The sequence below is a fragment of the Solanum dulcamara genome, chromosome 9, assembly GCF_947179165.1.
Source record: "Solanum dulcamara chromosome 9, daSolDulc1.2, whole genome shotgun sequence".
NCBI classification, from domain to species: domain Eukaryota; kingdom Viridiplantae; phylum Streptophyta; class Magnoliopsida; order Solanales; family Solanaceae; genus Solanum; species Solanum dulcamara.
The window spans coordinates 16,991,959-17,005,252 of record NC_077245.1 but is presented as its reverse complement, the minus strand read 5'-3'; the positions used below and the strand labels follow the sequence as shown (position 1 = coordinate 17,005,252).

Sequence of the window (13,294 nt, the reverse complement as noted above, 5' to 3'; positions counted from 1 at the left end):
TATGTGGTAATCCAAGTCAAATTAAATAGGCCACTAAAATCATGTCACGTGTCGAAGTTATGTGGCAATCTAAGTCAAATTAAATAAGCCACTAAAATTATGTCACGTGTCGAAGTTATGTGGCAATCTAAGTCAAATTAAATGACCCACTAGAATAATGTCACGTGTATATGTGACATGTTCTGACCAATCAAATTAAAACTCTTCACCAAAGAAATCTGATTGGTCAGTTCAAACCAACCAATCAAATCACACCCTCATACCACTCCCTATAACTATAAATAGGGGTCCTCATTATTCTGAGAGAGTGAGTTTTCAAGAACAAGAAGCAAGAAGAGAGCTCGTGGATCAAAGACCACAAATTCTCTACAAAGCTACAAAGTTCAAGTAATCAAATTCAAGTTCAAGGTCAAGATCAAGAACGAAGAAGAATATCAAGAAGATCAAGATCAAGTTACTTGTTCATATTTACTATTCGTCATAACCATACAAGTGTTCGTGATGAATAATTCAAATCCAAATTTGAAGACGAACATTCAAGATCAAGCTATTCAAGTTCTTGACTCTAAATCAAATTCAAATTCAACGTGTTTCATATTATTTGAAGAATCAAAGGATTATCATAGAGATTGTAACACGCACTACATTTTGAAATCAAATATTACACTTTGTTACTCCAATTTTCCGATCTTGATTATTTATTTTTCTCGGCTCGAAAATTTATTGTTTACACATATAAAGATATCCATAAATTAAATACATGATAAAGGTCAAGAAAAACCTATAAAGGTGCACGAAGCTAAGCAAATATAATTAGCAACACAAATTAATAATAAAAAACTTGAACAAAGAAGACCAAATATACTTTGAATTAGATACCAATAATATACCTTGAATCAGACCAAATATGATGCCGAATCATATCATTGACACCCTAACTTTGACCTATAAGAGAAAAATAAATCAATCATTATTTTATTTCAATTTCCTCTAAAAAAAATTATTTTTTTATTAAATTAGTATCTCGTGAAATACCGCCACTTAAATAGTTATAACTTTTATTGGGAGTTTTGCTTGAATTTAAAAAAAAAAAAACTTGTGTGGTGCAGTATAGTCTTGCCTTCTCCCTAGGAGTTTGCGTACGATTTTTCAATTTGATTTTTTATTATTTGATTTAAATTTTTTGATTTTTGATTTGGAAAAGTGTAATTCAATTCTAACCAAAATAAATTTGATTTGATTTGATTTTTCTTTTTTTAGTTTAGCTTTTTTTGATTCGGTTATTCGTAATTTAAAATAGTAATGTATGATATGTTTTTTATTTGTACAACCATATCATTAGCTTATATATTATTTAGTAAGTTTATATTGTTAAGTACGTACATTGAATTAACTAACAATATTAGCAGAAAGTTAAATATAATTAAAGTCCTGGTATAAGAATTATAAGATTCAAAATGGCACGAAGATAATTTTTTAATCGAACCGAACCAAACTGAACCAAACCCGATAACAACCAAACCGATGCATGGATATATATTTTTTAATTGATTTGGTTTAATTTTAATAATTTTAAAACCAATTAAATTAGTTTGGTTTTGATTTTGACCAATAACCGACCTAAACCAATCCGTGAACACCTCTTATTCTATCTAATTATCTTTTGGTGTTGGATTCGGCTTCTCTCCATTTTACTTCTCTTCATTTTCTTCAAGTTCGTACTTAAATGTATGACACTTGTTTTATTTAAATATTAATGGTGAAGATTTTTAAGTAATCAAATACCTTAATCATAATTAAAAGAATATATATATTGCTATTTAAATTTATTTAATTTTTTCTATAAAAAATCATCTCACAAATTTTTAGCTCATTTTCGTTATCTATAATTTTTCCATTCACAAAAAAGTTATTTCTTCGTAGACTAAATTTCTGCCAATTCAAAATAAATATTTAAATAATTTATTTTACAAAGAAAAAATATTGTAAATTATAAAATAGAATTTTTAGCATTTAAATATAAAATAAAAATGTATTGAAAATTTCTTTTCCATAAAATATAAAGAAAACTAAAATAATTTTTTTTGTTAGACAAACTTTTTCAAAAAATAGATAGATTATTTTTTTAAAAAAAATGTCTATAGATTTGATCGTGACTCAAGTTGCATGTTAAACTATAGAAGAACTTTTTTTATATCAAAAGTTTAATGTTATTTAATTGAAGTAATTCCATTTACTCTCAAAATTTTGGAACATTGATATTTTCTTATTAAAGTTGGGAATCTTAAATACCTCTTTTAATCATGGTTAATTAGTATGCTTCATTGATTTAAAAAATTAATTAATCTAGACTTTTAATAGTTAAGTAACATATGTGTCGCACATTTAAATAGATTCGTGGAAAAATGGAGAGAGGAGCCAAATCCTTGGGGGTTGATTATGCATATGTATGACTTGAGCAAGGTTTCCGATCCTTTGTATTTTTCTATTGGTTAAGCGTTGATCATGAAAATTTTTTACTTTTTTTTAGAGTTAAACTTTAAAAAATATATTTTATCATAAAATTTCAGAATTCAATTTGAAGTTGAATTCCAAAAGTTTCAAGAATTTGAAAAATAACAAAATGTATTTTCACTCCAAATTATACATAAAAAGTCAAAAACAACTCCAAATACAATACTAATTTTCAAATATCCTTTTTCATTTTAAAAAACGGAGACTACTTTTTTCAACTTTCACGATAAAACATAGTTAAACTTGAAACACCCGCTTATTATTTTTCATAATTGCTTGTACGTTACTCTTGACTTGTTACACACATATAGCAAAAGAAATTAACGATCTTTTTCCAATCTCACTTTAAAGAAAGTGTATAATTATAAATCCATTAACATCCAAGTAAATTTCTTACATATGATCGAACATCCCAGTTCCTATTCCAGTCTAAAATTTATAAAGTAAAACTTAATTGTGCCAACAATCCAGTGTAAATGCATAATTACTAGATATATCCTTAGTTACAATCAATAGATCCTTAATTAAGATGCATAATAATTAATTAAAGTGTATATGCTAGCTTCCAAATATGCTAAAGGAAATGTGTATAATTAATTATCCCTAGGAATTTCACTGTCTAGCTTCCCAGCAATTGCAGCTCCTCATCATATATAAAGCATCATCAATCTACAAATAGGTTTTTTTTTTCCAAAAGAACATTAGTATACATAGTAATAAAACTATAAAAGATATGTACCATTTACGAATATATGCCAATAATTAGTGTATCAAATAAATGTTTATGCCGCAACAAAAAATATCTAAATTAATTATGAGATGAAATGCATGCACTAGTTCTGTTGTTTTTTTAGATCATGTAAGTTTCTCTTTCTTTTAGGTCAAAATAAAATATTCTTTTGTACGTAATTATTTTTTTAAAAGTCATCACTAAAAGATTGTAAGCCTTAAATATGGCATATTAGGTTCGACCCCTTCCTTGTCTATTTCAACAAAAAGATACATTTATTTAGATAGAGGACCTGAACCAAACCTCTAAACCTTTATTCCTAAGAATGAAAGACCTCAGCTAACATAGAAATTACATTTATCATATTTTTTCCACATTGAAGGGAGTTGCCATTTATATATCTAGTTAAATTAAACCTTTGACGTCTCGAGGAAGTAAGGCTTTACGATGAAATAAGAAAAAGCTTTATGTACTTTAGAATATATATATGTATACATATATAGTTTCATAACAGTAAGATGTTAGTAGCATGCTATAATAATTCCCACAAATTAAGTCTCGAGAAAAGGACGAAGCAAAAGAAAAAGGACTTATAGTTAATATAAATTGAAAATGTAAAGAAGTTTACTATCATAGGTAGTTTGGTATGTAGATTAAATTATTCTAGGATTATAGTTCTGAAATGGAATAATTTATTCCACCAGCCAAAAAATGTAATAAAATAATCTCAAGTTGGATGAGATAAGGTGGGATATCTCATGATTAAGCGTGTGATAAAATTTATCATCATCAAACAAATACAATATAAATTTTATCTGTCTCAGACTTAATCCTAAGATATCCCATCTTATCTCGCGTACCAAACGATCCGTTAGTATAATTTGAGATGTTTTATATAAGGGGGTCTTACCATAGGTAGTGGGAGGAAGATGAAGGTTAGGGTGAAAAGGCTGAAGGTGATAGGCTGAAGAATTACTAGTACTTCCTCCTCCAACTCCAAGTTGGTGATGTTGATCTCCAAAAAATGAAAATTGAGCCAACAATGGCTGTTCTCCAAGTAAATTCAGTTCAGTAATTGCTGCTTCTTCTTCTTCTTGTTGTTGTTGCTGCTGCTCCATCACTGCTGCTGGCTGTTGCTTGTACATTTCATACTTCATCAACTAAATTCACATACAATATCAATTCCAATTATAATTATTACTCACTCAATATATGCCAAAACAAGTATAAGTGATCTTGCTAATCTAGTCTAGCTATATATACTTGATCAATTTGCTTTATGCTTTTCTTGGATTGATAAAAAATTTCTTTTTAATCATGTCATATTCACTTTATGCACATGATGGAGGGTTTGAACTCTGGAAGATTTGACTTTAATCCCCTACCTTATGAATTGGCTGATAAAATTACGTACATAAATGGAAGGATATGACCCTAATAATCATTTATAAATTATGAAATTAATGGTATAACATCAAGTATTATTATTATAGTAATGACTAATCATGATGAAAGCTGGTTTGACTTTGTTCCCTAATCTTATGTATTGACTGATATGATATGGAAGGAATGTGACCCTAATAATTATTCATAAATTAAGAAATTAATGGGTAAGGTCAAATATTATTATCATAGTAACGACTCATCATGATAAAAGGCTTGACTTTGATCCCTATCTTATGTATTGACTGATATAATTAAGAGTTAATTTCCTAAATGGCCGGCCACCCAAGTTTTGAGAATTATCTTCAAATATCATTTTTGTTTTATTTAGGATCAAAATATTATTTAACTATCATAATTTTCCTCTAATTATCACTCAACTATTACTGTTTTCTCCAAAAATACTTTTAACACTTCAAAAGCATCCTTCTCTCCTAGATGTCATGCCATATCAATAAAGCCTCATTTTTTTAATAATAGACTTGTTTAATTTATTTAACCAAAATTTTAATTTTATTCTTCATTTTAAAAAAATTAGATTAGGTTATTAAGAAGCAATTTGCATGCTTAGAAATCTTTTTCGGTACTTAAAATTTATATTAAATCATCATTTTAAAAAAATAATAGATCTATTTAACTTATCAAACTTATGTCTCTACAAAAAAATTTGTAAATTATGTAGGATATTATGGAGATTATACAAAAAAATGTCACAAATAATCTAATTTTCTGCAGATTTTTCTACCAAACAAAATTCAATGAAAAAATCTTTGTAGGTAATTATTACATAAGAATTTTGAAATCCCTAAATAAATTATCTGAAAATTTTAAGGAAGTAATTTTTCATAAAAATATTCAAATATATTTGTAAGGTTGGCATAGAGAAAAATTGGTATAAAAGAGAAATTTGTTATTTAACTTTTATTTTATAATTTATTTTTATATTTTTATTATATTATATTTCATCGAATCATACACTTAAACATCAATATATATCCTTAACTCATGCCAATTTCATGAAACACAAATAATTAGTTGGGTTGCCTATTTTAATTTAATAATACACACATTATATGAGATAAATATGTTTATTAATAAAGGTTAAAATTTTATTTTCTACTTCAAATATTATTTCACTTTCTATATTTTTTATTAAAAAAAGATCGTAAGTATGAATTTCAAAATACATAATTATTTTTTTCAGTGGTTAATTGATCTTTAATATTATTGATCTATTATACAATAATGATTAAATAATGTAAGTTAATGCTCATGAAATGATTTGTGCACCATGATTTAGTTTTAACTTCAATTGAATTTTTTAAACCCTACAATATTTTTTGAATATATATGTTTATAATAATACAAAATTGATAGCATTATAGTAAGTGTTAAAAAGCTATTCTTCATAATAGAAAAAAAATATTAAGTTTAAGTATGAGAAATGATTCTTTAGTATGAAAATTACTTCTTAATAAATTAATGTATTTTTTTAAAACATAAGATTATAATTTTAGTTAAATGAGTTTGATGAATTAAATAAGTCTATTTAAAAAAAAATAGGCTTTAATGACATGGCATGCCAACTAGGAGAGAAGGAGGCTTTTGAAGTGTTAAGTATATTTTGAGGAAAATAGTGATAGTTAAGTGATATTTTGATCCTTAATCAAAAAATAAATGATATTTGAAAACAATTTTCAATATTTGAATGACGATTAGGGAATTAACGCATATGATTACATACGTACATAAAGGGATGTGACCCTAATAATCATTCATAAATTAAGAAATTAATGGATAATGTAAACATACGTACATAAAGGGATGTGACCCTAATAATCATTCATAAATTAAGAAATTAATGGATAATGTAAATATTATTATCATAGTGGTTAATATATATGTATGTATATTGCATTTTCATCAAATTCTAGATTGTATATATGTTGACCAATTTTTTCATATATTAGAAAACCAATGAAAAAAGTAATTAGTTCATGACGGGCGATAAAAACTTACCCACTGGCACATGTCTTGATTTTCTTTCTCCAACATTTTCTCCTAACACATTGAACAATAAAATAAATTAACCAAAAAAAAAATTAAAAAAATTCTCCTATATTTTTATTTTTTAACATGATGATTTTTTCTCAAAAAATAAAATAAAAACTATTACCGTTCTCTTCAGGTTTTCCATCTGCTGCTGCAAGAGTTCAAGCTGCAACCATTGTGAAATTAATTTTGTTTAAAAAAAAAAGAAGAACATATCGAATTTAGGGAAATCGAACTCTCACTGATCATATTCTTTTAATTTTGAGTCATTAAACATTATTTCTTAATTTTAATTGTTTGATCAATTTTTGCTTATTGTTAAAATTAGAATGTACAAATGGAATTAAAACAAATAAAATTAACCATTAATTAGTATATACATACCTTTCTAGCTCTTATTTTGTTAACAGAATTTTCAAGCTGCTTCTCAAGTTCATTTAATTCATCATATTGTGCTAAATTCAAGTCATCACCTTTGTATCTTTGAAGGCTCAATTGAAGGTTCAATGTATCCCTTTTCATTTTTGTTATTTCATCATATTGTTCCACCTATAAAATGTAAATTAATTTCAAGTCAAATAATTATTATATTCAAACCATGAACAAAATAATAATAATAATAATACAAGATTTGTGGTCATACCCTATGATCATGAACTGGAATTGAGGCACCAGTAGTTTGGAGATACTTACTAATGATCTCACCCATGCTGTGAGGTTAAAAAAATTACAAAAAAAAAACATTTAATTAGGGGAGAGATATAAACCATACAAAAAATATAAATAACACCACAATATAATTTAACTAGATATTTTTTTAAGGAATTACCAAAAGTATCTTATACTGATCTTGTTGTTTAATATAATCAAATATTGTTTACTCAAGAAAAGAAGGATTGCTATTATATTACTGTCTAACTAAAATTCCTTAGTGGAAATTAATGATTTTATAAGAACATCACTTTCTTGGAAAACTCAGAAGATTTATAATAAAAAGAAGTTTAAAAACAAAAGGAAAAAAAGAAGAAGTTTAGACGTCAAAAAAACCCTAATTTTTTTTCTTCATAACTTGATGTCTAGGCACTTAAGTTGGTCAACAGAGACACTGATGTCTTGACTAAATTACAACAACAAATTCAATATAATTTCACGAGTAGAACCTGAAAAATGTCTCTGACTGATCAAAAATTCTACTACTAATTAAGCCATATTATATCAAGATTTTTTTTTTAAAAAAAAAAAACAAAAACCTGTGGGGTTGAGTGGTGTACTCAAACAATTTTCCTTTGGTGGAGAAAATGATAAGTCCAATTTGAGCATCACAAAGAATAGAAAGTTCATGTGTTTTCTTGAGAAGTCCAGCTCTTCTCTTTGAGAAAGTAACTTGTCTGCTTGTTTTATTCTCAATTCTCTTTACTTCTATCTTTCCTCGACCCATTATATTATTATCACCTATATAAACATACAATTATTTAATTAATTATGATTAAAAAATGACAATTGAAATATATATATACAAAAGCTTCTTGTTTAATTAAGCTTAATAAAGAATAAATTGTAAGTACATGCATGCATCAAATTAGAAACATGGATTTTAATGGAGAAACAAAATTTCCTATGAATTTTCTTGTTTAAGGTTCATAGACCAATTATTTGTTAATTTCCTTGAAATTGAACAAATGCATGTATTATTATTTATTTTTTCAAAAAAAAAAGAAAAAGAAAGATCCAAAAGGGTGTAAAAAGTGAGCAATGGAAAAGTGAAATTTAATTTTTGATGAGTGAAAAATAAAGAGTTTACCTTTGTTCTTGTTGTGTTTTTTCCAGGATGGCTTTCTGATTTTGGGTAGAGGGTGAGTGTCTTCTTTGCAATATCACCTATTTATATATATAAACCAAATCCTCAATTTTCCTCACTTTTTATTTACTTTTAGTTTACTCACTATAAAGAAGAAGAAAAAAAACTACTACACTCTCTTTGTTTCAATTTATTTATTTGATTTTAATTTGGCGTGAAATTTAAGAAATTAAAGAAGATTTTTTGATCTTAGGGTCTTAAACTAAAGAATGTAGAATATACTAAAAATCACTTTAATCTTGTGGTCTCAAACAAGCCGGCTATGTGAAAATTAGAATCAAAGAGTTATCAAAATAGGAAGAAGATATTTTTTTTAAACGAACCTAAAAAAGAAAATAAGATAAACAAATTAAAACGGAAGAAGTAGCTCATTTAGGACTTTCTTCATGCCTCGTTAAAACTGAAAACCACCTATCCTGATTTAGTTTCTTTTGAAATTAGATGCATAGACTTTTGTACATCGAGAACATCAAAGATTTTTTATACCATTAGATCAATTAAAACGACATAATTATGTGTTTATAAATTAAAATATGAGAATAATAATCTGAAAAATAAGACAAGTCACTATAAATTTTTGTTACTATTATTATTGTATATATAAGTTCAAATCCTTCTGAAAACTGAAACTTTCTGCTAATTTTCACACAAAATATGATATGATGTGAGAACTCTTAGTTCTAATTTCTCAACATTGTCTTACACATAACTTTTTAAACAAAGATCACTAAACCAAAGATTGTTGAGACGTCTTTAGTACTTACTAATTAATGGTATATATTAGTTCGAATAAATATTGCGTAATTAGTTGGGTAAAACCCTTTATTTTAATTACATAGGAGTAGTATGATAAAATACAAATTAAAGTGCATGTGTTTTTTCTTTTATATAAAATATAGTTTAGAATAGAAGATAAATAATATAAAGTAGTAATTGATGTTGTTGTTGACACATAACCACCACTGACAAGTCCTTGTAGAAATGGTGGTACCAAATATTCTTGTATATTTCCAATTAGGGTTTCTTGGGATAGTGATCATAATTCTGGACTTAACCCAAAATAGAAAGTAAAGAAAGTCTCATGATATCACTTTTTTTTTTTGTTCTCTCAAATGGACAAGACAAATTGTTACTACTATAAATGCACTCAGACTTTTTATTTCAATTTAATACTAGTAGTAGTATTCTTCCACACTTCACATGCACAAGGCCAGTCACTTTTTTCCATTTATTTCTTTTCTTTTCATTCCCTTCATTGGCATGAGGGAAAGGACAGAGAAAGAACAAGCATATATACTTTGACCAAACTACTTACAGTTTCAATTCATGTGAATACTGTTTGATTAGACAAGTAAAGTACAGAAAAAGTTAGTGTTGCAAATTAAAGTCAAATTTATGAAATTGTCCTTAAAAACTATAGAAGAGCATTTATCTATATATATATATATACAAATTTTTTTGTAAGAAAAAAAAACTTGAAATCTCATAAAATTGAGTCATTTCACTATTATTATTTTTTTTAAAAAAAATCAGCCTAAATATGGTTAGTAATGAGAGCTAGTCAAGTTCACAAACTCTTTCAAACTTGTAGGGTTTAACCAAGATATTGATATAAAAACAATTTTTTTATCTTCTCAAAATAAGGGTAAAATTAAGTACATATCATTCTCTTGGAACTTAACTTATGTATGTTGTTGTTTGACTAAGATGTTGATATTGAAAATAATTTTTTTATCTTCGCAAGATAAGAGGTAAGATTGAGTACATATCAGACTTTATTTATTTATGTATGTTGTTGTTGACCAAGATGTTGACATATATATGAATGACCTCTTCATAATTTATTGTTGATATGGTGAAGTGCATGAATTAGCTTTTGAATTGGTGGGTACAAAGAGAATGCTCTGCAAAAGTAGCCATTTGCAACTTCTTCTTCTGCCTCTGTCTGAAATTCACCACATGGGACACAGCTTAAATTTTCTATTGCATTTTCTTCTTTTTCTTTTAGTAATTCTCAAATAATAGTAATAAGTGCATGCTTATTTCTAGACTTGCTTTGCTAATCCCTTTCTTTGTTTCTTTGTATTTTCATAATTATCAACCCCTGTGTCACCCTACAAGTATGTGAATAAAAGTATACAGAATAACAAAAAGGAAACTTTCTATTCAAACTGCTCTTATAGGATTAAATACCACTTAACTAATACTATTCCAATTAATTAAAAATTTAGTCATTGTAACTATCATTTTCCACCACATTATTTAGCACAATGTAAACATGACATTTTATCAATCTAGCTAAAAATGTATATAAAAAACATTTTATAAATTAACAAACAATATGTATGATACGCGCGCGCATATATATATATCTCTATATAAACAAAAGCAACATAAATGGTCAAATGTGGAGTTACGTTGTGCAGAAAGAATAAAATTAATGAATGATGATTATATTTGAGGCACAGACAGGTAGTTTGATGTCAATTCCAAACCACCCACCCCCCTCTTTACCAAAATAAAGAATAATGAGGATGCAGTTTCCACATGGTAGCAGGCCAAACTATTTTTGGATATTTAATTACTCCTTCCCATATTAACCATTCAAATAACTGATCTCTTAAATATCTAATCTTTACCACTCAATATTAGCAAACAAATATATTCTAGTCACAGAGGAGAGAGTGAGATCAGTGTGTGAGAGAGATTATACCATTAATTTCTTCGTATATTTATTTTTTCATATTTTTGAATTCTCTTGATAAAAAAAGGGCAGTCCGGTGCACTAAAGCTCCCGCTATGCGCAGGGTCCGGGGAAGGGCCCGACCACAAGGGTCTATTGTACGCAGCCTTACCTTGCATTTCTGCCAGAGGCTGTTCTTGATAAAAATTATGATTCTATCACATGGGATGATAGTCCATAGTCTATAATATACATATGAAGTTCTCATATTATCAGATGGCGAATTTTGTCTAATCATATACACTTGCCTATTTGTAGAATTCATTTTACTAGAAAAATAGAAGACCATAGATATATAGTGCAACAAATGATCTTGATATTTACAGAAACAATTAATAATGTTAGAAACACTAAAATATCTCTAATCAAATTTGAAGAGAGCATCGTCTGATTATATACCACCGATAAGAGAGCCTTGATCAATCAATGGTAAACTTATCTCCGTATAACATATAAGTTATGGATTAGAATCATGGAAGTAGTCACTAATGCTTGCATTAGGGTAGATTGACGGTTGTGAGTGCAGCCCTTTTTCGAACCCTGATTACGTGGAATACTTTGCGCACCGAACTGCCGCTGCCCTGTCCATCGTCTGGTTATACAACCATTATATGTATACATATGAATTTTAACTATTTTTTTATGCGTAGGTCGTAAAGAAAAGCCAGGGTACTCGATTTGATGCATAAACTGTTTTGAGACTTGATTTGGAAAGTTAGAATAGTCCACCTTAACTAGCTTTGACATATAGATCACTCCACTAAAATAGTCTTCTTTACATATATACTATAGGTTGAAGAAAATAGTTTCATTGATGGAAGTGTTCGATCTTAACTACATCTAATAATGCAAAACTGATTAATTACACAAACATTCCAACCTTATTTATTAATTCTCTCTTTATAGTTTGAAATAATTATATGTTATCTTATTAATTAATAATTTTATGTTAAGTCAGATACACCTACATACATGTATTTTTACTATCAAATATTCTCTGAAATACAGATACATAGAAAGAGAGTCGGGCGAGAGAGCAGAAAGAGAATCAATCAGTATATCCTAAATACATAGGGAAAAGGCGAGTAAGATAAGAGAGAGGCGAGCGAGAAAGTTTGTGTTTCTCAAATACATGTGAATCCACTTGAATATAGTGTATCTGGAACAAATTACACCTAATTTTGACCCCGTGTATCCGAGAATCATGTTTTTAGACACTCCAAACACATGTATTTTTGGAGATCGAAATTTGACATGAATGATAATTTCAAAAACTCATGGCCTAAACTAGTGATAATCCACCTTAACTAGCCAGTATGTAATATTGTTTATTTTGCAACATGTTTTAACAATATCAAGAAAATAGTTGTATACGGGAGAATTACGAAAGCTCATTTGGATGGGCTTATTTTAAGTATTTTTAAGTTAAAATAACTTTTTAAGTTCTTTTATGATGTTTGAATAAAATTTAAAAAATGCTTTTGAACACTCATTTTAAGGCAAAATAGCTTTAAAAAGCTAAAAATGAAAAGCTAAAATTTCCAACTTTAAAAAAAAAAGCTTAAAATAAACTTATCCAAACAGACTCTAAATGGATATAACTAGGCATTAGCAGCTCTTCTTAGAATGAACAGTGCCGCTTTGATTTCCACTTCTTAAAGAACTTCATAAGACCTCTACTCTGTTGATGAGATCAAATATCCATTGTATGGTAGGGTAGAATTGTTAGTAAAAGATTCATCTTTCTATTGATCAAATTTTGAATTTACGGACCCAAGAGAAACTAGAAATCATAAAATGAAAAATTGTCAAATTTTCTGTTTGGATGGGCGCAGGAAAATCCTAATTCTCATTTTGTTTTCCAAAATCCTCTGACGAAATCAATTTCGCTTGTTCTAGAAAATAATTGTGCATTTGTGTTCATATCCAATCAGGATTTAAAAAAAGTTCTAAA

General features: G+C 27.5%; 1 protein-coding gene across 1 annotated transcript; it reads right to left on the bottom strand.

Moving 5' to 3' along the window:
- Positions 1 to 2,902: 2,902 nt before the first annotated feature.
- LOC129904169 (MADS-box protein FBP24) lies at positions 2,903 to 8,177 on the bottom strand. Its single transcript, XM_055979712.1, has 7 exons — positions 7,990 to 8,177; positions 7,383 to 7,449; positions 7,124 to 7,288; positions 6,864 to 6,905; positions 6,707 to 6,748; positions 4,155 to 4,404; positions 2,903 to 3,183 (listed from the first exon to the last, which is right to left on the bottom strand). Exons 1-7 carry the CDS (start codon positions 8,175 to 8,177, stop codon positions 3,179 to 3,181), a joined length of 759 nt encoding a protein of 252 aa, XP_055835687.1. The 3' UTR covers positions 2,903 to 3,178.
- Positions 8,178 to 13,294: the final 5,117 nt, after the last annotated feature.

Coding starts and splice junctions, on each gene's coding strand:
- LOC129904169 (XM_055979712.1), bottom strand. CDS start 8,177: ATGGGTCGAGGAAAGATAGAAGTAAAGAGAATTGAGAATAAAACAAGC. Junction 7,289..7,382: donor TTCCAGTTCATGATCATAGG/GTATGACCACAA, acceptor TACATTTTATAG/GTGGAACAATATGATGAAAT. Junction 6,749..6,863: donor TGGAAAACCTGAAGAGAACG/GTAATAGTTTTT, acceptor TCAATGTGTTAG/GAGAAAATGTTGGAGAAAGA.